A 27,960-nucleotide genomic window follows, 5' to 3' on the forward strand; every position below is an offset into this window, starting at 1 on the left:
TAGATAAGCCCACTACAAGGCCCCGTCGCTCAAAATGGTTGTGAAGACCCTCACATTCTATTACGTTTACAAATAAAGAACCTCAAGTTTATTCGTATTCAACCCCGTATATAGGTTGGCAAAAAGTCAAGGAGAGTAAAGTGATTCTGATTTCGAGCACCTCCGCATGTTATATATGATGTCTCCTAGATATGAGAGGCATTACGCAACAACGGTCTATCCGCAACATCAACATCAATCCCAAATCTAGTCTGTTTATGACCGTTCTGCTCGTCAGGAGGGTTTTGATCTCCATGAAACTCAGCGTACGTCTGTGTCTCCTCCCCAGAAACACTTTCCCCAGAAACACTTTCCCCAGAAACCCTCTCCTCGGACATTCTCGAGACACTAGAAACATCAGACTGGCTCCGATTCCTCTGCCTCTCCACTTCCCACCAACCCATCGAGAACGAGCGGCCCTCAAATACCCCCCGTTTGTTCAACTCCTCATCACCGCACCACCCTGAGCCATGAGGAATGGCAGAGCTCAGCATACGTGAGCCGTGGAGGAAACTGGCAACAGCAGCAATGCTAGTTGGGCTTTTAGGAAGGACCCTCTTTGTACGCATCACATACAGCGCTATCAACGCGCACACAACCATGCTGCCGAGCACGCCATCAAGAATCCGAGTCGAGATCTCGCTTTGCACGAGATACTTTCGTCCGTCATGGAAGATACCGGTGTAAATAGGTGCGTTCATGGTGGCGGGCTCAACAAAGTATGTCGCGTTGAATGAGTCGTCGAAAGAATCCCTCGCAGCAGTGTTGAGTAATTGAGCCATGATAATGCCCCAAACCTCATTGACACGATTGATCAATTTCTCCGGGTCGAGAAGCTCATCTAATGGGACGCCATTGATGCCGTTTGCAACCGCATCGAGGAACGAGTTCTTGAATCTGGGATCGGATACAAAGAGGTAAGAGCTTAATCGTAAGATTGCGGGTAACGATTCCTTATTTGTTTTGAATGGTGTCCGAGCCGAACCCTCAACTACCCTGGGTGGGGTGTCGGAGTCGATTGAAAGCGAGGGAAGGTGGAGTTTTGTATCAACTTCTACCTCTTCGATGGTAGCGTTGCAGTAGATATAATGGTAAATGCTAGGGGCGCCACGGTAACCATTATCCTGATTCTTTTTGCCGTACATAATAGCGTGCGTAGAGCAGTTTGAAGGTACATTGCTGGATCGCGGACTTGAGTCTGTGAGGAAATACTCGATATCAGATTCAAGAACCTCGCCACCGATGGGAGAGAAGCAAGGGGATTTAACCTCACACCCCCATCTTCCGTTTTTGATCTTGCATGTACCCCCGTTTGCCGGGTCTGGTGCACAAGTCAACCGGCTGCGGAGGGCAGGGATTCGGGCATTGATGAACCCTGTGTCCGGTGGCGGGTGAACAGTTGTGGTGAGTGCGAATCGGGGGAAAACCAAATTACGATATGTCCATTGGGGATAAGAGAGATTGAGGTTGAGGATGAGACCAGCTGTAGGGTCAATACTAGAGCTGTGTTGCTGCTCCTGGCGTTGCATTAGGACATTGGAAGTGGTAGGGTCGCCTAGATTCCAGCGAGTGATTTGCGTGAGATTCATGGGGGATGTGCGCCCCGTGGCTTTGGCAGTAAAAAGACCTGATACAACGATGGGGTTGATGGCCGCCAGAAGAAGGGATATTGTGGCAGCAGTTAGTGCCCACTGTCTTTTTCGTAGTGTGTCAAACACGGCGAAGGGGGCGATCTTGCGTAGCTGGTTCTCAAATATGGATGTCTCTGCAGGAGCAAAACCCTCACGGAGACGGGAACAAGGCTGAACAATACGTGTACCAAACTCGACAGATGTGAAAAGACAACGAATGATAAACATGATCAACGCCGGGACATAGGTCCAGATGTAGTGAATATATGGTGACTTACCATCGACTAGGGTTATCCCGCGTCCATTGGTAGAGATGTGGTAGACAACTTCGAGGCCAATGATCACGGCAAGAGGAATGATGACCACAGCAATTCGAAGAAACCAGCTGGATGAAAATGGTTGCCACCAGGTAGGCGAAGAAGAGTCCTCGCCGTTACTAGATTCGAGAGGCTGGAACATGGACCGATCTTTTGGAAGAAGCAAGAAAGCCCCCTTCGTGTCACTCAGGGTACTGTACTGTGTCTGGGCTAGTCTGGACTCCGCCACTTTCTCTTCTGATACGAACTGTAATCCATCAAATCCGCTCATAAACTCTGAACTTTGAGCAAGGATAGTAGCAACTCCTCCAATAGACCCGGTGTCTCGTGGGCACACAGCAACGGGAACAAAAAAGCAAAGAAGAACGATGACATTAGCAATTGACATGACCAGTAGGACTGCCATCAGCCAAAACGACATTTGACGCACAAATAGTCGGTTCTCAATCAATTGCTCTGTTCCCTCAACACGATGCGGTTCGTATCGCATTAGCTTATTTTTCACAGTCTGCTGCATCAGACATGATAGCGAATTGGTTACGGCATGAGTAAATGCCGTCATATTTGCCCAAAGCTCATCTCGCGAAGTACCATTTGCTGCAAAGGTAAACTCGGTTCCTGGGGCACTTTCGCTCGGCAAGTATCCCCCTGACGCTGACTTCCAACCACTGTACATAATCTTCGATGCCTGTACACCAAGAATTCCCTCTACAACATTCAAGCGCTCCCGTTGGATATCTACGGAAACGGCACTTTCTCCGGCCTCCCGCCATGTTCTCACTGGGCCCCGGTATGTGGTATAGCGGGGCTTGCACACAGTAACATGAATTGAACGTTGTGCCCACCCCGTATAATTCATGGTATTCGGCATTTCAAAGCCTACTGATGGAGCAATAGCTGCCCAAATACGCCAATCAGCGTCCCAGTCGCTCGAATACGGCCCGAGATAGCTGGGTCCAGAGCCATTCAATTTCTCGCCTTGACATCCTCTGAGATCGATATCAATACCATACTTGGTATCTAGCTCATACATTGCGCTCAGTGCATATTTTAATTGTTGAAAACGACAGCCGTCGGGGGTTTTGTATACCGGGGTGTCTCCAGTGAAATAATCAAAAGAGGATGGCTCAAAAGAGGTGGTCGCATTCTGGCAATCAAAAGAAAGCTCGACAACTTCCACGTCTGCCTGATAGCTCCTATCTGCGGGCACAGTGTCGTTCTCCATTGAGCTTGATTCAGATGGTTGAAAAGGGGTGTACACGAATGTCTCGTGTATACCAACAGGGCGAGTCATATTATGGGCTGAAAATGCCATGCAAGAAACAATAGGCTTAGCGTCAATCATATCAGGGTCATAATCTGCCCCGTTAAACCTGCTGGGAACCGTTAAGTTAGCAGGATGATTGATCAGTACTGAGTCCAGCTCGAAGAGACCGGTGGAAAACACCGTAACACTATTCAAAATGAGAGATCCTGCAACGCAGAGAGATACCAGAAAGTGTCTCTGCTTGAGCGATTGGTACAGTGATACAATGTTCAATTTCGATAGATAGTCGAGGAAGATACTCTGCGAAGCTGGGGTTGGACCACGAAGCATCAAAGCCCACGGTATCAGCTGGACAGCACGGTATTCGGTCTGCGTCTAGCCTACTGTGAAGATTTTAAACACTACGAAGGAGTTAGAAATCCTAAGCTCAACCCGAATCATAGAGGACTTGTATACCTGCGGTTGGCCTATATTTCTAGGGATAGTAATACTTATCTCCGTCTGTCTTGATACCCAGACTGTGATCCTGTCGCTCAGTGTACACATACAGCGCAATAAGTGTACCCAAGCATGACAGAAACCCCATCAAGAAGACTATCATGGTCAGGCGCCGCAGAAAAAATGGCGTCCAAAGTGAACGAGGGCTGTGGCCATTCTCATCCGCGCTTTCTTCTTTCGTAACGGGAGAATAGCTGCCTGGTTTGGGGTCCACGGAATGATCTGACATATCGAAGGAGAGTCTCAAGCAAGATCCATCAAGATAACAAGACTATATTTCAAGACGTGTTGAATGGCAAGTAAAAAGATTCAAGCAGAAACAGAAGCACTTCAACGAAATGAAAGGATAATGGGCTGTGTTAAGAAGCTGTGAGTAAGCACTATGAAACTTATCGAAGTCAGAAGAGAATTTCCATCCCTTCTTAATCCACTGTCCTAGTATCTAGGAAAACAGATGCACAATGTGAGTACCGACAGTGGAAAGTGAGACAATGTTAGGGTCCAACATTTCGCCGAGGGCTGGTTGGTTGAAGTGTCCTTGATAGACAATGCCCAGGCACCATCCACCTAGCCATAGGTAGTGGGCGGGTCCGGCGGGCTGTGCCGTTGCTTATATAATGGGTGTAGTGATTCCAAGCTGACAGGTATGGGGTACCTGTGTTCATTATGCGAGTTACCCATGGACCAAAGTACTCGGTACATTTCTGTACCTAAATGCATCACTGACGCATCAAGACTATAGTTCAAGACGTGGATATTTTGCAAAAATGTCACCGAAAATCTGCTTTGTCTATTTGGACTCTTTGAGTGCAATGAAATTCAACGCCTCTCGTGTCATGGGACAATCCGCCGTCATAGACCACATCAGGTCAGAAGGTCATGCCCTTGGAGATGACAAGAGACCCAATTCCATACTAGGAAATTTATTAAATTAGGCATATTGGTGTAAAAGGTGATTCACACGGCACTTGACACAAATCCGTTCTCTCTTTCTTTCTCTGTGCTCCTAACCTGTTGGCACCTGAATCTTGAACTTCCAGGTTCCTGGCATTTTGATCTGCATCTGGGTCATTCTCACTCGCAGATGAGTCTTTGGTCACCCGGGAAAACCTCTGAATGATGTATTGCTCTACACTTGCAAGCTGACTAAATATACTACCCGCGGGCTTTATAAAGCCGTTATCGATGTTTACTTGTCTTAGCTTGTTTTCTTCTCACCTCAAATATACATCATGAACACAGGATAAATTTTGTCAGCATTTTGTGTCCAGTCAACCTGATCTCCCACTCTTTCAGTGATTTTCAATATGCGTCCTACTGGTCATAGAAGACACCACACATGGCCTCAATGCGGCTCTGAACTGTGCATGCGTGGGCCCCACGGGCTGGAAGTCCATGTATTCAACCCATTTGGGGGTCCCACAACCTATGCCTATATCCCACTATCTTTACAGCGAGCTACGGTGGCTCCACTCCGCACAGAGGAGTTGCTTTGTGGTGATATGGGAATGCCCGAACTTTCTCGTCAACCGAAACGGATTCCTCGGTTCTGGTTTCAATCATCCACGGGACGAAGCAATCAGAGTTCGCGGTCGGGATCATCAGGGCAGACAAAGCAGGCTTACCGGAGTGTTCTACGCCGGTTGGCACGTCGGCCACCCTTGAGCAAGACTCGCTCTTTGTTTGTCGTTCCTTCAAATACGACATCTAATGATTCGTATCTTATGTCTGAATTTATACCACACAGAGATTTGAATGAGCAGGCAGTTTTCCGGGACTATCTCTTAAACACAGATAGGGGGGAGGTCTTCAGCGTCCGCAGCAGAACCCATGGCTGAAAGACGACATCGGAGGTGTCATTCTGAACAACCACGCGCATGGAGAAAACCGAGCGCTACATTGTGGACACTTCAGGAATATGAAGAATGACTGACCATGGTAATAACATCTCTTTGTTAAACTGTTTTGCCTGCTCTGCATTGTAATCTCTTTTTGAGCATGCCCAGATTGTGGAAATTGAGTTCTAGAAAGGGAGACGTGAGCAATTTCAAAAGCTTCGACGGCATGAAATTGCAACTACAGAAACTCTGCAATCTGCTTATCGCAGTATTTTACAAATGCCGCTGCAACCCCAGTGCCTCCTTCTTCCGTTCCTTTCATGGCTCGCAGCAAATCATCCCTTGGACAAGGGTGTATACGGCCCCAGGGCAATATGTATTTCCCCCATCATCAATATTTAAATCACTGGCAAAAGCCGACCAGATAGCAGTATATGCCCCAAACCTAGGGGCGTAAAGCAGCGGCCCAAGAAGAACAGGAACATAAGCCTGGCTATGGCGCATGATGTTCGTCTTAATATTCCCTGGGTTCTGCACCAGGCTCAGGATCCCATCTCCCCCAATCTGACTTGCGAGGGAATCTGCCAAAAACCAATTTCCCACTTTGGTGTTGAAGTAATAGCGTGATTTGTCTGTGCCTTTCTGTAATAGTTCTGCGAGCTCCATCCCGGTCTCAAGCACGAATGCATCAACAACAATCGATGCTGTCCAGATTACCCGTACACTGGAGACCGATGTATCTTCAGCCGTTCGCCGCAGTATTGGCAGAAGCAGTTGAGTGAGGAGATGCGGCCCGAGACAATTAGTTGCCAATTGCAGGTCGTGACCCTGGGGCGAAGTCTCTTGGGGAGGATTAGAAACACCAGCGTTGTTGAATAAAACATCCAGACGAGATTCAGCTGTGGTGAACATCTTCACTGCGGGCTTGATAGTTGTGAGGTCATCAAGCGACAGGGGGAGAAACATGATGTTTCCCTCTGGGGAAGTCGGGGTACACAAGCGTTTGATCTTCGCGATCGCAGCCAATGCCTTTTCTTCAGACCGACCCGCGAGATATACCGTTCCTCCTACTCGATAAAGAATTCTGCATATCTCAAAGCCAACTCCTGAGTATCCTCCAGTTACAATAAACACTTTGCCATTCTGACTGGGGAGGTTGACCTCGGTCAGGGTAGGAGGGGGCGGGAAGATCTGCGACCAGGTAATTCCCATTCTGTTGAACTGTTGCTGGAATTGTTCTATGTGTCTTCAAAGCTCGGGCACATATGCAAAAATAAGTAGAGAAGAAATTCAGTGTCCCACCCAGGCTCTTGCTCCGTCTTGCCCTCGATATTCACCGAAGAGATACCACCCCGTAGGTACAAAGTCTATATATCAACAACATGCTTGCCCTAACATCATCACGTTTGAGTCTCAAATTTCCGTATCATGCTTCTTATGTGAAGAACTCTTATGACAAGCCTCCCACTTGGCACAGATTGGCCAGCACAGAAACCACCAACTACGGTACCTCTTCCTGATGCTATACGCACTGTAGCCTTAAACTCTGGCTTACATGCCAGACAATATGACAATGCATGAGCTAGGAGCTAGAACTTCGTCAGTGGAACCGCAAGAGAAGAAAATTTCAGAAATACCCTGGATCACTGTTCTCGAGTGCAATGACGAGATTTCCAGCACCAGCCATTGTGGCTGTATAGCGTCGAGGTGGATTCTTGCGATTAATCTTGGTTGTTATAAAAGAAGTAGTATCTCATAGTCATAATGAGCCATGTGTTATGAAACCCTAACCTAAAGCACTGTTCGTTCCCGCATATGTTAAACATACATACATCAGCAGATTACACAATAGCTATAGCTTCTCTACTTCACATCTCGAGTGAATGTTCGAACGTGTCTTGTATGTTCCCATATTGACTTTTCATATTTCTTGACTCACTGGGGCGAGATAATGGAAATATCATTTGCCCTTTGCTTGATAGGGATGCAATATTTATCTGATGCTTCTCATGGCCGAATACCGGAGATCAAGCCAAGCCGTTCCGCCCGGGGGATCGACGGGCCACGTAAGCGAGAAGACACCCCGGCCATGCCCAGGTGGTCATAATTAAATTTGACACTGTCGCATAAGTCATCAAAATCCTCTCGGTCATAGCCTCTCCTCAATCAGTTGACATCATTATAGCCAACCCCGAGGAATTTGAGTAGGCATGAGGTCGAATTTTCCACACTCAGCCTTTGCATAGTAATTGTGCCAAGTGCCCAACACCATTATCAATGTTTATTCCTTTCAAGCTGAGCTCACAGACGTCCAAGGTTGTGGGGCCAGGTGACTCATGCACTATGTATCCCTACCGTGTCCCTCCCGAGGTCGGTTAGCACGGCATTCTAGAAGGACGCTAGAAGGAAAATTAGTGGATTTTATTAGCGAACACAAGAAAATTGGAGCACGGGATGTCTCATAGGGCTCGAGTTCTTGTTTATACTAACGCGGAGAGTAACCCGCAGTGACCCACTTGGGCGTAACAAAATCACGGTTCTACTGTAGGAATTAGAGAAATTGCGGAAGACTTCCATCTTAGGAAATAGCTGCAGTCCGTACTCCGTATACGAAGTACACGTATGCACATTCCGGAAAGTGCAGTAGAGGTGTGTTGAATGAAAGTCCCCCCCAAAAAAACATGTGAAGAGTTCAAGCGGTGAATCTGCGGGGGCCAGAGGGTGGGAAAAGGAGGCTCCAAGGCAGAAACAATCGTTGATTGGCTGATGAACGGGCGATAGGGCACTTGGACCTACAATCTCACCGACAACAACAATTCACACTAAACCTTACCAGTGGATATGCCAACGTCCTCCCTTCCATGTCTATTGGTTGGATTGTGGATCGGTCCGTTTCTCAGTCATATGTTATGAAGTTGATTGGTCTTGTGTCTACCGAGGGCGCTCCTTTGTCCGTATTTGACTACATCATAGCTATAATGTTGTACTTTATGCTGCATTCTGGTTGGTTGCCCTACAGAGCAATCCCCGACGATCACTCCGAAATCACTCTACCCTGAACATAAATAAACCCCTCCCGCAGGCTTCTTCGTTTCTATTTCTCATCCTTTACCTCATATTTATCTTCATGCACACTCAGTCCAACATCTACCCAAAGAGATCCCTCTCCCAAACATCAGCTACCTCAAGCTTCAGCCAGTTGTCTCAAGAGAAGCACTTTAAAAACCCCCTCTCCAAGCTCTTCCGATCCAAGACTCCTGCACCAATAAATATCTCCAACAACCAAGACAAAATGTCACAGCCTCGAGACATCCCGCAGAAGTCTAAAACCTCATACTTCCCGGACCAAGGCTACACCGCAACCAGTCCCACCCAGATGTCCAGCATGAGCTCGCCTCAATCTCCAAAGGTGGACTGCCCCAAGCGTGCATTTACTCCCACCCGCAAAAACAGCGATGACTACAAACGCTACAGTGGCACTGTCAACCACTACGGTCGTCACTCCAACGACTGGCTGTTTGGTGGATTCAGTGTTCGCGAGACTGTTCGTGATAGCCTCGATAAGCTCCGCAAGGAGAGCTGAATACACGGTCTTGCTCTGCTATCTCGGATACGTCCAACATGTGGAACTCCTGTCGGATCTACTCTGTCTGGTTTGCCCTCTGCTTCACGTCCATCTTATGACGATGCCCACCCCGACCTTTCGGCGAGAATCAATACCTGATCCGCCATGATTTGAAAGCTATTTTGCTTCAAGGTCCCGGAACCGAGTGTGGTCCACCCTGTAGGGGTGTGACTGCACTTGGGCTTTCACCCTCCCGAACGCTATGCATTAGCGAATCAGCTGTGGCACTACTTCGTTTTCAGCTCGAGCCCCTGCCCTCGATCTATATGGCCGTATGGCCGTCCAATTTTGGGTTGTGCCAATCGTGCCTGTGTGTCCTCTCTCTATTTCCGAATGCTTGGTTCTCATTGTGTCTTGAATTGCGTTGGATTTTATATCTCATTGTGTGGACGAGTTTGTGTTCTATTCCATTATACAGTCAATTACAATATGAACGGAGCAGATATTGCACTTTAGCACATGAAATTTATATACCATGAAGCATGTCATTGTCCAAAGTAAAAGTAATGTAATCTAATAAAACTCTAGTATGCAAAGTGTGTTCTATGATGCTTGGAGTAATATGGAAGAAAAGAATTGAGAAGGGGAAAACGGCTCAATACAAGATTGATTCATATTGTCAATGTGAGCTGATATTTCCATCAACCAGCCAATGGTCGAGTTAACTCGACTGCATCTTCCTTGGTCTAGTGGTGATGATTTCCGCTTGTCATTAACACCGATAAGCGCGGGAGACCGGGGTTCGATTCCCCGAGGGAGAGTTTCTTTTTTGCCTTCGTTTGGTCTGGCTCCTACTATTGTTTTTGTTTTTGGGTTATTGAAGTTGTAATTATTTCTCTTTATCAAATGTTATTTAGTAAACTAGAGAATGATCTGTTCCACTGTTGTGGTTTTTGCCATACACGGATGTGTCCTGTCAGTCTTGCGGGAATATATATTGGGAGGGTAGGACGCAACAAGCCAGAAGTGATATATTATGGGTAAAATAAAATCGAACAACGAAACAATCTCTATTCATATAGAGCCGACTTAAATCATCGCCGGCCGTCATCGCTAACTCATCATTGAGGCTGAAGCTGCCAAGATTGCATGAGATTGGGCATGGAATAACAATGTTTTTTTCCGCCACGAAAGAGTCAGAAAGACACATCTATCTCGATTGATCTTTTATCCAGGCAGAAGTGCGCAAGGCGAGAGCGGGAGATTAACGGGTGCTTGCTTTTGCCACGGGAGCCTAGACGAGGCTAAGCGTGCAATATTTATTTCAGGGACCACACCTGCCCCTTTTGACTCCTAGTCCCACAATTCGCCGCATCATGGACTTCCTGTCTTCTCTCCGTAGTGCAATGCCTGGAGGGCTTGAGGACAGTATAGGATTCTCCGAGCAGAAGGAGCCTCTATCTCCGCTCCACGCGGCAGTTGATGCGGAAGATGTGGATCAGGTGCGCCAATTGGCTGCCACCGCAGACCCTGTCGCTCTGACTGCGGCTCTACATCGATCCTGCGAAAGTGGTAAAATTACCAGCGCCCAGGCTTTGATTGAGAGCGGGCGATGTGATGTCAACACGGCTGTGGATGGAGACACGCCTTTATTCTTGGCCGCGAACAGGGTCCAGTTGGCCATAGTCAAACTCCTGCTTCAACATGGGGCTGATGTCACGACAAAATCCAGGAACAAGCGGTCTAGAGACAAGCTCCCTGCCTTTACCCCCTTCCACGGAGTGGTGGACAGTGTGGGTCCCTACCAAAAGCTGGACGACCTGTCCCGCTATGAAGAGCTGATGCAGGTGCTGCTGGACGCTGGGTGCGACATCAATGCGCGGGATGCCCACGGACAGACTGCGTTGCTACTTTCAGTACACAACGAGACCGCCCTTGTTCCATTTCTCTTGCAACATGGAGCGGATCCGAACATCGCAGAGGACCGGGGAGGCACTTCTATGCATTTTCTCCACCATCCCTTGGACCACCCAGAGTTGTTCAAGAGCCTCATGGCACACGGAGGCCGCCTGGATATTATCCGAGATGAAGATGGTCATACCCCGCTGCATGCGTATGCGTCTAAATGGCAGCTGGGCGATCTCTCGCTGTTCCAGCCATTTGTGTCGGATTGGACGATCACTGACGGTAAGGGCAACACCCTTCTTCATATCGCTGCCGCAAAACATAGGTGCGGGAGTAGCACTATAGTGGAATTGTTGAAGCTTGGAGTCGATCCCAACCAGAGGAATCACGAAGGGCAACAGGCTATCCACATGGTGGAGGGGTCGGAACAAGACATCCAGGATGTGTTGGACATTCTCTGCGCAGCCGGTGCAGATCTCGAAGCCAGAGACTATCGTGGATGTACGCTTCTTACCAAGGCCATGCGCAGCCATGCACAATGGAATTGTCGCAAGCTTCTTCCCTACCTCATCAGCCGCGGAGCCAATATCAACGCGCAGGATTACAAAGGCAACGGGGTACTATCCTATCTGATTGAGCCATACAACTTCCGATTTGAGTACTTGGAATTTCTACTGTCTCTTGGTGCAGATCCAAAATTGGCAAATTACGAAGGAGACACACTCTTGCATCATCTCGCGGCCAATTTTGCCACTATCAACCAAGACACGGTCCTTCTGGCCATGATCCGACTTGTCAAAATGGGGAACTCCCCGACGATTCCCAATTTCCGAGGCCAGACACCTCTGCATATGTTATGCAGTCAGTCTTCAGATAATTTGTTCGCGGCGACCGCAAAGGGAGGCAAGTGTGCTATTGACCTACTTCTAGATGCGGGTCTCGGTGTCGCTTTAAACATGAGTGATCACCAGGGAATTCGACCTATCCATCTAGCTGCTACTGTTTCAGAACACTTGGTCGGTAAATTACTCGCTCGTGGGGCTGACCCCACGACCTCAACAAAGGATGGCCGCAATATGTTGCATATTGCATCAACCGCGCGTCAAAGTAACTCGGTAGGGTTGATTTTGGACCACTACAACTCGAAACAACTCGCTCTAATGCTCAATGCACGCTCGGAAGATGGAAGGACGCCGCTGCATGTGGCCTGCCGATCTGGGAGACTGGAGACAGTGAACCTTCTCCTATCATATGGAGCAGATGTTACGATCGAGGACAAGAACAACCATACACCTCTAGATGCATGTGCCGAGTCCATCACGGAAGAGCAGCTTTGGCAGGGGGCCGACGACCAAGAAAACATGATGAACACACGATCTGCGGCAGGGATATTGGCAGAAGATAGCCATCGGCCGTCACAGCCAGATTCGAAGATTGGAACGAAGCATCGAAATACCAAAGGTTTGGGGTGGAAAGGAGAAATTACATCTGAAAGTTCAACGATTGGAATCGGACGAATCATACAAGCATTGGCGTCTAATGGAGCTGTGGCATATGAAAAGAAATCTGGTGCCAGTCCCATGTACTATGCAGTTGACGAGGGAAATGAGGAAATGGCCGTGGAGTTGGAGAGATTATCACGAGCAATGAATCTTGAGATGAAAGGTCACCGCCACACCAACACTGATTACTATCTGCTGCGTGCTCAGCCCCTCATAGACCTCCTCCAGGAACAATTCAAGGAATACGTCTCTGAGCGTAATGTGCTCCCAATGATCTTGCTCGGTCACCATGAGGAGGTTGCACAGGCGCTGGAGAAAAATGCTTCCGTTCTCGAGGACAAATCCGGCATGCCAGCGATTATGATCTCTCTTGCGAGATGGGGATTCTCCGAGCTCTTTGAACGGATTGGTGATACAATGTCAGACAACTGGATTAACGGCGACAATACCAATCTTTGGGGTCAAAAGCTGACCCCGCCTCTTCTTACGGCTGCTCAGCGAATTCTTCCTAACCTGGATGTTATTCGAGTCATGGTCAAGAAGTTCAAGGCAGATGTCAACATCAGATTCACAGCGGATATGATTGATAAACCCCAGATAAGCTACCAAACAAGGATGGCACTGAACCGACATTACCAACCGGGTGACACGATCCTCCATCAACTGGCTCACGGTACGCACTGGTGGTATGAAGGGGCCATTCGGTACCTCCTGGAACATGGAGCCGATCCCAACGCCCAGAACGACCAGGGAAAGACGCCTTTATGCAATGCAGTTTCACAGGGAGAGCTAGGGGGTTACCGCCAGCTCGAAATTACGAAAGCATTGCTGGAGGGAGGTGCTGACCCTAACATAGCTACACCATGTGGTTATACCCCGCTGGCTATGTCAGCGCACGACACCCAGTTGTTCCAATTGCTGATCGAACATGGAGCATATCCCTCTCAGGACCAGCCCATGGAACTCTTCGTTGCGTTGTCAAGTTTTAACAAAGATGTGGCCTCGGCTCTCTTAGAAATGGACCTGGATTGCAATACAACGGTGTTATCCAATGAACAACCACATTGGCATACGGACCGTGTCCAAAAGGACCCGGCAACCGGCGAGCTCAAGCTGAGCCCCCTTCTTTACATCTCCATGTTGCCATTTAACGAAGCCAATTGCCGTGACCATGCCTGCAGGATGATTGAATTTCTGTTCGAACGCGGAGCAGACCCCTTCCTGCCTTGCGACAGGAGTCAAGTGATTCTACACGAGATTTTCGCCAACGGAGGAATTATCCAACCATGGCTAGACCAACCTGATCTTGACCTCGAACGACGAGACCCCAGAGGAAGAACGCTGCTACTGGCAGCGGCGAGCTCTACGACCGGAACCAACTCTTATGCTTGCACAGTCACGGCATACCCACACCGAGGGGGAAGTATTGAACAGGCTCCCTGGAAAGAAGGTGATCCCACGCGCGCAATGGCCCTGTATGAAAAGGGAGCGGATTTGAGAGCAGTAGATAACGAGGGAAACAATGTACTGCATTATCTGGCTGATGTTGAATGCTCTGATCATTTCGCATCGATCGAAGCTCGACGAACTTTGACTTTGTTTGTGAATCAAGCCCCCGAGTTGGTACTCCAGACCAATGTGCACGGGCAGACGCCCTGGTCGATAGCGGCAGAGAAGCATTTTGTGGAGTTCATGGAGATCTTGCGGACAGATAATGTGCACGCGGAATGATAATCGATTGGTGTTATTTATTTGAAATACATGCCTACCAAGGATGAATATGAGTGATCATCAATCCAAAACTGGCTTTAAGGGATGTTTTGGATATTTTGACATACAGTCTCTCCAATGCGATGTGACATAGGAATGGCGAGGATACCATAAAATGAACAAGAGGTACGAGGTTCAAAACACAACTATATACAAATTAATCTTTGATGCAGGAAATCACATATGCTATACGGAATGCATAGCAGAAGTTCATACATTTCCAATATAATTCTCTAAATCGATACCTTTCTATTTTATTCCTTACATAGCGAGGGTCGTTTATAACCAGGAAAGATTGATCCCGACCCTCGGTATTTAGGAAACAGCTGGTGACAGTGACCGCGAGCGAATTAAACTGAACATGTCGGTTTCTCTTTGTACCGTGGGAATATGGAACATGACAATGGCATTGACATACATGATAATGTCCTTGTCCATGACGCTCACCGGACCAAGAAGTCTGGAAAGCAGTTCATCACTGCAAAGCGTGGAAATGAGGCCGCAGAGGATGTAGATGATGGACTTAGACTGCAGATTTTTCATTAATATCAAGTGCCCAACAAATATGCCCCGTATAGCAAATTGTCAGATAGCGGCCCCAGGAAGAGTGTAGGGTTCCGCCCCGGTCCACAGACACTGCTGTACACTCAGCTAGTACCGGAGTTGCACATTTTATACATTCTAACCACCTATACTCTATGTTTTTGTGATTAATACTTCTTATGTTCTTATCCATCAAACTAATGACGGGGGTAAATTACTATAGATGAACACTTAAAATAACCACGGGAAGGCCTACCACATGCGTCGTCATATTGACATGTAATCAACAAGTGCTAAGCCCACCAGACAGGCATTCCAGGTTTCAATCCCACACCTCTGACTGAGAGGGCTTTATGAACACGATGCCTATTGAATATGTTCTTCTTGCTACGACACCACGGTACAACCACGAGGGATTCGAGCAATGTCTTAAAATGATAGATCAAGAGGGAGAGCTAAGTGAATGTGAGGAGTCTGGAGGCTTATCCAACCCTTATGCCATTATGGATATCGAGGAGGAATCCTTCATTGACTGCTTTGTGAATTCCGGAGAGAGTTTCAGGCTCTCGTGGGAGCTTTACGGCCATGCGTCTCAGTTTACGCTTTTAAAAGCATCTGAGTCGGCGATCCACGCAGTCGCTACTGGAACCTTTGAGGGTATCTTCTCGGTCTGGACTCGTGAATTGGATTGTACTCTCTGCCTACAAGTCGCAAAGGGGGTGATGTAGTCTGAGATTCGAGGGATACCGAAAAGGGGTCCAAGCTCTAAAAATAGCCAAGCTATGACGTCAACCCCCACTGTATCAACACGGGGTTTCGCGCTAGCCCGACGTCTAAGGGTCCGCTGCCCAGATAGTAAGCAATACCAAGCTTCTCTCTTTTTGCAAAATCCATCCATAACCGTTGAATATGAGTCATGGATCACAAATGCCGGGACAGTTGGAAGATGAGAGCTATGATCTCACCCAAACCCCGGAGGAGATTGGCCCCCTCCAGTCACTGAGTCCGAGACCGGCGCCCAATACTCAATGGAAAGCATCGTCGCGGGAAATAGAGGAGACTCTTGCTCAGGGTCTTTCCAATGAAGATCTATGGATGCTGATCCGTCGGTTCGACAAGGTTAGTGTGATCTCCACTCTGTCGAGAATCAGCGCTGACATGTGACTAGCAAATTTACCATGTGAAGGCGGTTCATGATACCGCTGCTCTGAACTTGGATCTGAATCGCACCGAAAATGAACAGTTTCCACCCGAAAAGCTGCGCATGACGCTTGAGAGATTTTATATCTCGGTGGTGGTCGGTGTGACCGAATTCTTCCGCCATATCACTCGTCTGCGATCATGGAAGGAACCAGCGAGAACAACACTATTCTGCGCAGTATGTGGACCACGAACAGCCAGGTTCTATCAAATTTACTAATAGCCTACAGGGTTATTTCGTTGCTTGGGCCATGGACCTCTTGGTTCCAAGTATTTGCGGTCTTTTCGTAGCCTTGATAATGGCCCCGCCTGTTCGGCTGGTACTATTCCCTGGCTTGGCAAAGACAGAAGGTTCAAATAGAAGCAGTCCCGCTGAGGGGCAGGCTCACTCGGAGGATAGCTTCACGGGCGCCCCGGAAAGTCACAAGGGTGAGGCCGCTGAACAAGAAGCCAAAAATATGGTCGACAGTTTTGCCACTGTTGCCATGGAAAGCGCAGCGGCCAAGTATGGCCAAACAGTTACAGAAGACACCCCCGACGGACCTGCGCTTCTTGAAAGCGTAGAAGCCGCCGGGGCTACAGCCGGGACCCCGACGGGGGATCTCCCTGGAGATAAGACTAAGAAGCCTATGAAAAAGAAGGTAGCACACGCGACTGACAATGTCATGCGTATTCTCAGCGATATTACTGATATCTATGAGAAATTTGCCAAGTGAGTCCATTTTGGAAGGATATATGAACACGGCATGTTGACGGTATAACAGCATCCTTTCTCCAACACCTCCGTTCTTTTTGGTTACATCTCGACTCCGTCTTGCGAGCATCTTTACCCTTGTGTCTGTCATTGTACCTTTCACATCGAGCTACTGGATCATCAAGATCGTTGGTTTCGCACTTGGACTAGGCTTCTTCGGGGACCCAATATTTACCTACACCCTTGATCTACTGAACAATAAAGTACCAAACTGGAAAGATCATCTTGATTTGCAGAAGTATGATCACACTCGTTTTTTGTTTAGCGTTTTGATGCATTGCTGACCCGAGATATAGGACACTTTTGGCCGGCGTTCCCACCAACGCACAGCTCACTTTGACCCTGCTCCGAATTGGCGAGATCAATTCTTCGCCACTACCACCAGCCCCTTCCCGTAATGACGACGAGCCGGTATGGCCCATACGCCGCAAGAAATCACAGGCAGCGAGCACTACCGACCTCAGTACGCAGGGATCATCTTTAGACCTCCGATCGACCAACTCCACTACATCGCTTTCGGAAACGAAGGTGCCGAAGAAGAAATTTGTGTTCAGGCTCTTCAAGTTCTTCCGTCGCACAATTGCGACGGCAATCAAGGGTCATATTGCTTTTGACCGAGCCATGGCCATAGCAGGGTCAGCACATACCAAGAATCTGATTGGAATGCTGCAAAATGGACACTTTGCTGCTGCCGCAACACAACTCGGGCCCTTGAAGTTCGATGCAAAGTTCGAACGTAAGAGAGGTGCGGCGGTCATTGACTCGTCGAAGGAGCCTCCTATCTTATATTTCACTACATATGCATCCGCCGGACTGGATGATCTACGCATCGAAAGTAGGAAGAAGGGATCTGTTCTGTTCCAGATCCCTGTTACTGAAATCAAAGAGCTGAAGAAGACAGAGGGGCTAGGATGGAAGGGAAAGTTGATAGTCGAACTGACGGCTGGGAGCAAGGAAGCTGCAGATGGACTGGTTGTCAGCGGTGATGAGGTAGGCCAGTCTTACCATCTCACTGGTATGAGGTCACGGAATCAACTTTTCAATCGGTTGATTGCTATTGATGCACAGTTCTGGGAAAGTCGTTGATACATATGTATCTAGTTCCATTATACGGACTTCGGTCTATCTACAATCCATTAGACATCAGCCCTAAATGGCAAACATTGTGCACAGCTCCATGGGATTCTGGATTGAAGCCTCAGGCACCAGCCCGATGTCGGGTAAAATGCAGCCTATTTTACCATTAGAGCATAACAAAAACCCATATTCCTGTTTATAGCCTACCTAGGTAGTTGGCTCATACTGCTTTTGTCACCAGAATATCAAAGTCACGTGTTAAATATGACGTCACCGATGAATATCTCACCCAGCAGATATGGCTGAGTGGAATGCTCAAGTTGTTTTCTCACTCATCTGGGTAGGGGGCCCCTCTAAAGGCTTACGGTTCAAAACCGCCCGCGAATCAGGTTTCCCTTTGTTGGGTTTTCCTTAAAGATGACGGTCAGAGAAATCTGCCCGGAATCATCTTTTTGTTATGGAATTGGGTTTGTTTTATTTAACATATGAGTACAGTGCGCTGAACGTAAAAGGCCTGGAACACCTACAATACCCAGTCCAGCAGGCCGTGCGATTGTTTCCAACACGTTATTGAAGCAGACTGTGGAGAGCTTTGTCGCCAAATATTGCCCCACGTGCATGGCTATTCTCTCATCTATGAAATCACGGGATCTTATGACTTTATTGTATAGCTATCAGAAACAAAAGAAACAATGTCCTTCGGAAAATACAGGATTTCCAAATTCCTTCGTTCTATCTAATTAAATGAGACTATTATAGGAACTTTGGCAACTGCTGCCCTTGTAATACAGCTAGAAACTCGTCTCGGTCTATGATCCACTCCGATATAGATTAGCACAATCGAAATGGCTCAAAAAGGAGGCTAACTGACCTTTACTTGTTTGAAAAGAAATTGACATGGCGCCCTCTTTGTTTTTGTGGTTAGAGTTCTTAGGGCTTCGAGCCATAACATTCATCATGTCAAGTGTCGTACCACGCAAATATGGAAGACGCGGTAGGGTGACCCGGCTATTCTCTTTGGAGGAATCGATGAACTCCGAGGGGATAGCCATGCTAAGCCACTTGTCCGGGACGGAGTCATCCCACCGCGCGGCAAGTTGAAAAGCCGTTCCCCGACGCCACAGTTGGATATCGGCGCCACCCTTTCCGGAAATTTGGAACACAAAGAGCGAATTGCCTTTCGTTGATAGGGAGTGGATACGTCTGGAGTAGAGGAGGTCGTATAAAGGAGAAAGGGAGCTGAGGAATGAGCGAGCTTCGAGATCATTGCCAAACTCGAGGGTTGTTTGACTGGACTTCTTATCGCAATGGGAGAATGTGACAGGGCTTTCCGGATGGTAGAGCTGATCAACGTGAGTTGAGATGTAGTCTGCGCAGTATATGCGGGGGAAATGGATGCTGAATGAGGAGTGATCGTATGAATAGTCAGCATCACGATAAATATAGTATAGATCTGAGTAACGCCATGATGCACGAGTTCGGAATACTAGCACAGCTTTATATTGCTTGTGCTCAGTGCCGGCATCAACGACATTATAGACGAGGCCAGAGCTACTGGGCTGTGACCAGGAAAACTCCGGACGGAAGTTCATTTCTAGTACGGCTGTTTCGAAATCTTCTGCTTCTTGGTATGAGCCGAATTGTAGACCAACACCGATATTTGGAGCAGTGTCATCGTACACGTAGGAGTGCAAGGTGTTGTAATTGCCGTCAGTCTTATCGGACCGCGATTGGCATGTGTCCGACCACTGCAAAAGCACCTGGCGGGACATGTTTCCTCGGTTGATCTGAACTACACTGAGAGGCATAAAAAGTTCAATGGTCCCTGGGGACTTCTCAGAAGCAGAAGAAGTGATCACCATGCGTCGGATAGATCGCCAGGCTTCCCCGAAAGACCGTTCCAGAATGCGCACCTCGCAGGATTTCACCACGACAGGTGGGTTCATTGATTTCATGGTCGGCGTGTTAAGCTGCTCAAACATATCAACCGAGGTCTTGAATATAACGCTCTCGGTAAATTCAGTTGCATCTACTGGTTCTCTCTGCCAAACGGCGTCAAAGTAAGCTTTCGGAATATCGATGAATTTTGCGAGGTCCCCATCGAATTGAAAAGAGACTGAAACGCTCATATTATCAAATTTGAATGGTACAGGTTCTGAGACTCGTGCACCGGGAAAGCCAGTCAAGGCGGCATTTGATAATTGGACAAGGGGAGGGAGATCATTCAGCACATCTAGCATTATCGGTCAGCTCCGTTAGAAAGTATTATGAGAATCATCCCTTACAGTCTCTTTCAAGACACAGAGTGCCACTTTGGTTGCAAAGAACGATTTTGGGTTCGCTTTCGCCCTCTCGTGTTGCTAGTAAGAGCATGTAGGGAGCACCCTTAGTGCGCATGCGAGATTTTTTACTGCCAATGCTGGCGTTGACAAAGCTTCGGTAGAGGACCTTTTCCTGTTCGCTGCCTGCATCCTCTAGATCGACAGCGACCCAGCGCAAGTTATTTAAGCCAAGATCTAGATCAATACCGCCTTCCCATATTTCCTCCGGCTGCATGGGCTCCCAAATGGCAAGGTTTTGAGTATGTAGAGTCGAAGGCTCGGGGATGTCGACGGAAGTGTATTGGGAGAGTTCCTCGTTGATAGCCTATTTTGAATTAGTCACAGCTTGGAGCAAACAATACGATGTAACCAACTTCAGAAAGCTCGACAATTGACTTCTGATCCTCATCCACCAAAACAGAAAGGGTTGCCTCTTCCTCTAGCACAATATCGTGCAGAATGTATGAAGCCTTAAGGAGGTCAAGATAAGCTTGGTGACTAGTCGACCTTGATTCCGTGGAGGGGCTCAAGCTCCCACGTGCACTGACATAATTATGTCTGTTGCAATTTGCCAAAGTCGCGCGTGCCTTGTCAACTTGTTAGTAAATCTTGAATTCTCTAAGTGGCACACGAAGAGCTCACTTTCAGTAACCACCAGGTCGCCACGCGAAGCCAATCTCTTGTGATTAACCTCGTGATCTGCAACCCATCATTCACTGATGCCTCGAGTATCTTCAACGTTTCCGCAGTTGGTCTATGTAGTTGATTCTGTGGCTCAAAACGAATTGGCCAAGAAATACGCTCCTGGTGTCGCACATCACGAAGTTGCATTGCAGACGTCACGACCTCGATAGCGTGAGGATGGTCATAATCAACATGTGAGCAGGATCTCATGTGATGTACGACTTGTTTCTCCGTCAAGTCGGGGTTGTGGGCCCATATGCCACCATCGAGTGCCCGACCGTCAATGGAGCCACCAAAGAGAAGCTGCTCACTGCGCATTCGCGTATGATTGACTCGATTCGGAGGAGGTAGGAATGGTGATGTATTCAAGGACAACCAAGAAGTCGGCGAGTTACCGTCGAAGAGCGAATCGTCCGATTCAGTTATGGCCGATTCGGAGGATGTGGATGCATGTCTGGTTTTGCTGCTGCTCCCAATGGAGTTTCTATTATTAGCCAGCTCCACCATTTTGGCGCGAACTTCATCGATCATATCTATCTCGCATTCTTCTTCGTTGTTAGCGGGTAGCTCCACCACGCCTGGGCCCGGGCTCATCGGGGAGACAACGGAATCGGTATCCCGAACAGGTAATGCATCCGTGCTGAGAACAATCTCTTTATCCTCTTCCATCGTCAGGATGATTGGTTTCTCTATACGAGCAAGCGAGTCACTAAGCCGGTTAGACCATGAGCCATGAAATTGAGGCAACCAATGCACACTCACTTCCCTATAGAGCTGATACATAGGCTCAGGTTACAAGCGTGTGCCATGATATTAGATCTGAGATCCTCGATCTGAGTTCGTTGTGTCGCCCATTTGATCTTTTGCCAAAGGCCTTTTCCATCTCCAGTCTCCAATCCTTTGAACGGGCCAAGGAGTTCTTTCAATCGCTGTAGGGTTGCGAGGCAAGCACCGAGCGATTGTTCCAACGTCTGTTTGCGATCCGAGTCCATGCTCTCGAAGGAGGATACGTTGGAGCCCGCCTTGCCACTGAAGGTGCACAAGATACTCTGTAACAAGCCAAGCTCATTTATCAGCTTTTGAAACCCATCGGGGGCACCTTTTGCGAGGAGATGGCATTGGTTGTATACATCCCGGGTCACTTTGGCGAGGGCAGGGACATCGAGAACCCCGAGACCTGGAGGCATTGTTGATAACAAACAGAACTGCAGATGAGACTAAATTGGTCAAGAAGACACTAACAAGAAGCTGTGAGGGGAGCAATCAATCCACCGTCATGACCCACAGCTCTAGGTAAACGGAGTGCCTTTCAACGGGTCCAAATTGAGAGAGGTAGTAAAATATAACAAACTGTTGCCCAGAGACAAGTCAGAGAGCACTTAGCTATCATAGTAATAGCCGTGAAAGAGACATCCTCAAGGGATAAACCGCCAAGCGTTTCGAGCCAATACGGAGACCAGGGCTGATTCCACTATTTGATACGTACACCCAACCACATTTATTTTTGCCCAGTCAGCCATTCACACAGCATATACATTGAGCATCTGGGCCAATGGTTGAATGGATGTGGGTGGAGAATGCAGACGGCCTTTCCAAAACGCATGTTTCTTTGACAACGCGCCACTAGGATGTGTGTGCTGCAGGCAAACAAAGAACTGTGAAAAGTGGCTTTGGATGACCATGAGCTGGAGAGAGAACTATGCAGCGATCGAGAGTCGAGGAGATCATAAAATGTTCTTCTAGATTGTTTTGCATCTTAGTCTAGATATAAAATGGAACATGCAGACTGTCCACTGATTTCCCTATCGAGGTGGCTTAAGTAAATTCGAAAATTGCAATATACGGCGAGCTGCCAGATTGCAGGGATATTACACTGCAAGTGACAAACGAACTTTTTAATGATAAATATAACTACAGAGTCCTCCGTACTATTCGCAGAAATTTGCACTCTGCGACCCACTTCTGCCTGAGGTGTCAACTTTTGATCGTCGCGACAGCTCAGCCCCTAGATTTTTATTTTGTTGCTCAACGCTCCATCCATCTTTCACTCAATTCCAAGCATGAAACACATTTAAATAGTGTTCATTCCACAAGGCATCTACAAGATCACTTATCATAGACCCTCGCGATCTCCAACCAATCAAATCCATCATGGCGTCCACCGCGTCCTTCAGTTTGGACGCGCCTACAGTCCTCTGTATCGTATTCTCTCTTTCTATGATGCCAATCGCCCAATTCCTAAGCAAGAAACTTGTGCCAGCCCACAGGACGCGGGATCGCATCCTTTTCTTCTGGCACGCCTATGATGCCCTCACCCACATTTTTGTCGAAGGCTCCTGGCTCTTTGAATGCTTCTTCAGCTACATCACAGTCGCTGACAATCATAACGTTGAGCCCTTCTTTCTCAACGACCCAAGCCGTATCTATGGTCCTGCCTACGGGACTAGACCTAGTTCGCGTCTGTGGCAGGAATACGCAAAGGCTGACCGCCGCTGGGCTGGCCCCGATTTGACTGTCGTGTCGCTGGAATTATTGACAGTATTCCTCGGTGGTCCGGCCGCGATCTACATCTGCTATCTGCTGTGCCGGTCTTCGAATGAAAAGATCAGTTCCAAGTCACGCGGTGGAGCCAAGGCAACACTGTGGCTGGTGTCAACTATGCTTGCGACGGCGGAGTTGTATGGTGGATTTATGACCTTTGCACCGGAATGGCTGACGGGGAGCTCGCAGCTGGCTACTGAGGATCCGGTTTACCTTTGGTTGTATTTGTTCTTCTTCAATACCCTCTGGGTCTTTATCCCTCTCTGGGTGTTGTGGGAGGCGGCGAAAGAGTTGCGCGGAGCCTTTGTGGCAGCGGAGCCTCAGAACGAGAGGAAGACCCAGTGAGCTCGATATTAGTATGGGTGTTATTTGAATGCCTAGTTTGGATTATGTCTGAAATTAGGGTTTCTTTTTGTGTTTTGGAAATCTTGATTGGGTGATATGATATCCCTCGGGTCAAAAAATAAGGCTGGCGAAATCTCACCAGGTCTGGCAAGAACTGTGATAAGATAGATTGCAATGGAATTTGCATTCTCTCAACAATATTCGGCCTCAATGGTCATCACCAATACTCCAATGTTCTACCCTAACTCGACGCGGCTGCAGCCACATCTTGAAGGTGACGATCAACCAGAGAATTGCCCACTTGGCCTATAGGATTACTAGAAGACCCAAATTAGATAGTCTGGAAGGATCTACAGAGTAGACTTATTTAGTCAAGGCTTCCAAGGCCACACCTGCATCGCGATTAGCGTAGTAATTTTGACTGCCTTGGCGTACCCCTGCCATCAAATTACGTTTCCCACAATTTCTCGACTGCAACTTTCTCAATTTCCGTCATGCCACCAAAGCTACCGAACATGGACCCTGTGATGATTCCCTGGTGGTTTCACCATGAGAGCTGGGACACATCATGGTCATCTAAATCCGGAGATTTCCCGCCCCAGGGAACGGAACGTGAACACCTACGGAGACTCCGCCAACTCGAAATTCAACCCTGGTCCAGGAAGCCTAGATGTGATGCCACAAGTATGCTGGCAAATTAAATTCCTCATCCATGGCCCGGGGGTATACCATCTATCACACAGTATATACACCTGAGTCTGACCTTTACTGGGAAGCTGCCGTTGATGCGATCAGAGCAAATATCTTGGCCTCACTAGACTGGCAATTACACAACAATCAACGCCAGGACGAGCAAGCCCATCGAATTCTGCACGATGGGTACTGAAGTCTTGTATCTGAAGAAAATATTCGATTGGCTAAGGCTACTATCGCCCAAGTCCGAGAGGATTTCAAACTTTTTGTGGATAACAAAGTCGGAGCTCTTGGTAATCTGCCTCGCTGGTGTCTAGTTATCGACGAGGAAGCTTCAAAGTCCTTCATCCACTATCCCAAAGCTCTTCCTATACATCTCCAAGAGCGCGCATATCTAACAGAGAAGAGTGGGGCCTGAGTGACGGTGTCTGAACCAGAATACGCGCCAGCTACTCAATACTCAGGCTATATGCGCATTCACCTTAACCGACTCTTCCGACTGGCGCATATGGGAGATATGGTACCTAAGTCTGAAATGTGTACGTACTATTTTTGAAGGTATTTCCTGGTACAATGATTTTTGAAGGAGCACTATACGGAATAGGCCTCATGGGGTTTAAACGGACGCGGTCTATCTATATATCACTCGAAATAAGCAACATGAAGGCCTACTAAGCTGCTTCCGCCCCCCATTCTCATCACCATCACTCTCATCAAATTAGGAGATACTTGAAACGCGTACCTGTGGAATATTTTCGTCAATGATTGGCTTTTGTGTTGTTCTGATGCTACGTCATCCATGTATAGATGTGACTTCCTCGAATTGGCCTGTATCTTTGAGCTTTGAGAGACCTACAAATCTATCTTATTGTGTAGAGTTGTCCTTCGGAGTTTTACGCCTCAGCCTAGCCTACACTACCATCTAGGGTGACGCATGACTCCATTGCAGCCAAGCGCGCTATTCCTTCCCTAGCTATTTTTATTGGCAGCGAGTGGAGCTTTGGTTGCAGAGATATCATGCTCACTTGTGTGATTTGATATTGAGTACGTAGGCTCATAAATATACACATATATTCCAATGTTCCTCCGCGATGATCCAGGCTATTCGGGGCACTACAAACCCTAAATGTTGTTGCTATGAGCTATAAACTAAGACATCGCGCTTTCAGCTCACTATTCTGATCGCCATTCCTTACTTTTCCTTATGTGCGTTTTCTCGTAAGTAATAGCGATATCTTCTTAGATCACCCCTACCTACTTTTCCTACTCAGGAGGTCAGTAGTCTTTCAAAGGTCGGACCGAATGAGTGCTTTGTTGAGATGTTTAATGATATTCTATATTTGTTGTCAACCCTGTAGCTAACTAGGCAGGAGTTTGACGATGTCAGCAATCGTAATGGCGACTAAGCGACTGCATAGTTTACCTATAGAACAGCCTGCGCAAACACTTCAAGTCCACTCTTCTGCGCCTTCCAACCCCTACACAATCGCTCTTTGCTTCATCTGATTCAACGTTGCTTTCTTCTCCCACAACCTTAATAAATCCCATTTTACAAACATGGCATTCTGTTTACCCATCGCTCTTCTTCCCCTATGTTATCCAGCGCCTCCTACCCCAAAGACGGAGTTCCGGAATCTCCCCGCAGAAATCAAGCTTCTCATCATTGACCAGCTTGGCCGTGACAGCTTGACCCTGAGCCGTGTGGCTGCCTGTAACAGGCAGCTATATGAAATGGCAATGCCTGCGTTATATGCCCATGTATCTTTGGGGGGCTCCTCCTCATTACCGGATTTGGCCTGGTTTGGCGTGGCCTGCCGATCGTCGTTCCGTAAGATGTCTCTCTCCTATGAATTAGTTGCAATTTGTAATGCCGAGAATACAGATAGAACGCTTTCTCCTCACGATCCTCCGCAAACCCCATCTCGCTCGACTTGTCAAGTCCCTCGATTTGACTGACCTACACGACCTTTGCTACGCGCATAGGCAGATTAGTACTCACCCGAAGAGAAAACAACTTACCCTTGAGCCCCTCTGTGCAGAGGATCATCAAATGATTATGGATGCTGCCAGAAAGTTACCATTGCAATCAACAATCAGAGACTCAATGCACAAAGCCCTAGAGCCCAATGTACCGCGATCGGACGCGTTACTAGCTCTTCTTCTGGGGTATCTGCCTGCCTTAGAACGTCTCGAGATTCCGATGGACAGTGAAGATCCACCCCGCGACCCTTTCATCACAGACTGGAGCCTGATTGAACGCGTTTTGATCTGTATGGCCGGTATACGTTCGATGCACAGCAGTGAAAATGAAATGACACTTACGCTGCCTAAACTCACTCACCTGAAAGCTGATGTCGACGGAAACTTCCCCTCGGCTGATTTTGAATGGCTTATGGTGCTTCTTCGGATTCCCACGTTGACTCATGTATTCGGCACCAAATGGACCAATAAACCACAATGGTTGCGGCCCGCATATCGCAAATTTCATCACCTCATTCACATCGAACTTCGCGATTGCACCTTTGATGCCATAAACCTTCGAAGATTTCTGAGACTAGCACATAAATTGGAAACATTTGTCTACGAACGCGGGTGGGCGAAGAGGAAAGAATGGGTCTTGAGATCTGCGGAACTCAGCAATGCGCTTCAATACACATCTCGGACCCTGACCCGCCTCGAACTGTCATTTAATAGAAGCGCCCAAAAGGTATACCCAGACTTGTACCTTCAACCTCTCAATCTGACGGGGCTTCGCCATCTGAAGAGACTGCGAATATCAGCCGGCTATCTTGTCCAGACGCAAAGGAAGATGTCACTTTTTGAAGGTCGTTACTGGACGCTAATTGACCGCCACGGAATCTACAACAGCGCACAGCCTTTGTACAAGCTACTTCCGGAGTCACTTGAAGAGCTGCACGTCTTCCAAATTAACGATGGGCCTGAGTTTTTCCTACTGCGTGAAAAGCTGTGTGAAAGTCTCTACGGCAGAGCATCACCTTTTCTTCCGGAGGATCACCGATTTGAACACCTCAAGGAGATCAAAATTGAGGCACCCTTTGAGGACAAAGGCTTGCTCTTATTTCAACCATTATCCGCAATCACGCATCGGGCTGGAGTGAAGTTGACAACAATTGAAAACTCCGCCGATTACGTCAGATCCTGGATTACCGGAGACACAAAAGTATCATGCGCAGACAAAAAGATTGATTGGGGGTTTGATGGCGAGATTCAGTGGGCACATCCATTCACTCGACGAGGGGAGGTGAATTACGACCTCGATTAAACGTTTGAAATAGCGCCCAAGAGAGAGATGAGGGATGAATGGTGAAGCCTGGAAAGGTTTCCTTTCCATTTGTATGTAGTGAGTACATCGACGTAGGAATTGACTACCTTGTGGCCTAGGGGCGATTATTGAGAACAGTGATACATAACTCTCTTATTGGTGTTATATTGCCAGGCAGTATTCAAGT

At 47.8% G+C, this 27,960-nt stretch overlaps 10 protein-coding genes across 10 annotated transcripts; 7 read left to right on the forward strand and 3 right to left on the reverse strand.

The window, feature by feature from the left end:
• Positions 1-185: 185 nt before the first annotated feature.
• Positions 186-3,281, reverse strand: N7500_005847 (DUF3433 domain-containing protein; the record flags this gene model as incomplete). The annotated part of the gene is made up of 1 exon (XM_056676991.1): positions 186-3,281. One exon carries the CDS (start codon positions 3,279-3,281, stop codon positions 186-188), a length of 3,096 nt encoding a protein of 1,031 aa, XP_056531991.1.
• Positions 3,282-5,059: 1,778 nt separating this feature from the next.
• On the forward strand, positions 5,060-5,685 carry N7500_005848 (uncharacterized protein; the record flags this gene model as incomplete). Its single annotated transcript, XM_056676992.1, has 2 exons — positions 5,060-5,518; positions 5,575-5,685. The coding sequence occupies 2 exons, from the start codon at positions 5,060-5,062 to the stop codon at positions 5,683-5,685; spliced, it is 570 nt and encodes a 189-aa protein (XP_056531992.1).
• Positions 5,686-5,908: 223 nt separating this feature from the next.
• N7500_005849 (Short-chain dehydrogenase/reductase SDR) lies at positions 5,909-6,802 on the reverse strand (the record flags this gene model as incomplete). The annotated part of the gene is made up of 1 exon (XM_056676993.1): positions 5,909-6,802. One exon carries the CDS (start codon positions 6,800-6,802, stop codon positions 5,909-5,911), a length of 894 nt encoding a protein of 297 aa, XP_056531993.1.
• A 1,915-nt stretch (positions 6,803-8,717) lies between these two features.
• Positions 8,718-9,173, forward strand: N7500_005850 (uncharacterized protein; the record flags this gene model as incomplete). Its single annotated transcript, XM_056676994.1, has 1 exon — positions 8,718-9,173. One exon carries the CDS (start codon positions 8,718-8,720, stop codon positions 9,171-9,173), a length of 456 nt encoding a protein of 151 aa, XP_056531994.1.
• A 1,358-nt stretch (positions 9,174-10,531) lies between these two features.
• N7500_005851 (uncharacterized protein) lies at positions 10,532-14,293 on the forward strand (the record flags this gene model as incomplete). The annotated part of the gene is made up of 1 exon (XM_056676995.1): positions 10,532-14,293. One exon carries the CDS (start codon positions 10,532-10,534, stop codon positions 14,291-14,293), a length of 3,762 nt encoding a protein of 1,253 aa, XP_056531995.1.
• Positions 14,294-15,237: 944 nt separating this feature from the next.
• N7500_005852 (uncharacterized protein) lies at positions 15,238-15,603 on the forward strand (the record flags this gene model as incomplete). Its single annotated transcript, XM_056676996.1, has 1 exon — positions 15,238-15,603. One exon carries the CDS (start codon positions 15,238-15,240, stop codon positions 15,601-15,603), a length of 366 nt encoding a protein of 121 aa, XP_056531996.1.
• A 181-nt stretch (positions 15,604-15,784) lies between these two features.
• On the forward strand, positions 15,785-17,915 carry N7500_005853 (uncharacterized protein; the record flags this gene model as incomplete). Its single annotated transcript, XM_056676997.1, has 5 exons — positions 15,785-15,994; positions 16,044-16,253; positions 16,306-16,787; positions 16,840-17,067; positions 17,126-17,915. 5 exons carry the CDS (start codon positions 15,785-15,787, stop codon positions 17,913-17,915), a joined length of 1,920 nt encoding a protein of 639 aa, XP_056531997.1.
• Positions 17,916-18,659: 744 nt separating this feature from the next.
• On the reverse strand, positions 18,660-22,098 carry N7500_005854 (uncharacterized protein; the record flags this gene model as incomplete). The annotated part of the gene is made up of 6 exons (XM_056676998.1): positions 18,660-18,715; positions 18,778-20,139; positions 20,192-20,552; positions 20,602-20,814; positions 20,870-21,620; positions 21,674-22,098. The coding sequence occupies 6 exons, from the start codon at positions 22,096-22,098 to the stop codon at positions 18,660-18,662; spliced, it is 3,168 nt and encodes a 1,055-aa protein (XP_056531998.1).
• Positions 22,099-23,062: 964 nt separating this feature from the next.
• Positions 23,063-23,797, forward strand: N7500_005855 (EXPERA domain-containing protein; the record flags this gene model as incomplete). Its single annotated transcript, XM_056676999.1, has 1 exon — positions 23,063-23,797. One exon carries the CDS (start codon positions 23,063-23,065, stop codon positions 23,795-23,797), a length of 735 nt encoding a protein of 244 aa, XP_056531999.1.
• A 2,797-nt stretch (positions 23,798-26,594) lies between these two features.
• On the forward strand, positions 26,595-27,773 carry N7500_005856 (uncharacterized protein; the record flags this gene model as incomplete). Its single annotated transcript, XM_056677000.1, has 1 exon — positions 26,595-27,773. The coding sequence occupies one exon, from the start codon at positions 26,595-26,597 to the stop codon at positions 27,771-27,773; it is 1,179 nt and encodes a 392-aa protein (XP_056532000.1).
• Positions 27,774-27,960: the final 187 nt, after the last annotated feature.

This window comes from Penicillium coprophilum (assembly GCF_028826855.1).
Source record: "Penicillium coprophilum strain IBT 35676 chromosome Unknown utg000004l_segment0_segment0, whole genome shotgun sequence".
Classification (NCBI taxonomy): Eukaryota; Fungi; Ascomycota; class Eurotiomycetes; order Eurotiales; family Aspergillaceae; genus Penicillium; species Penicillium coprophilum.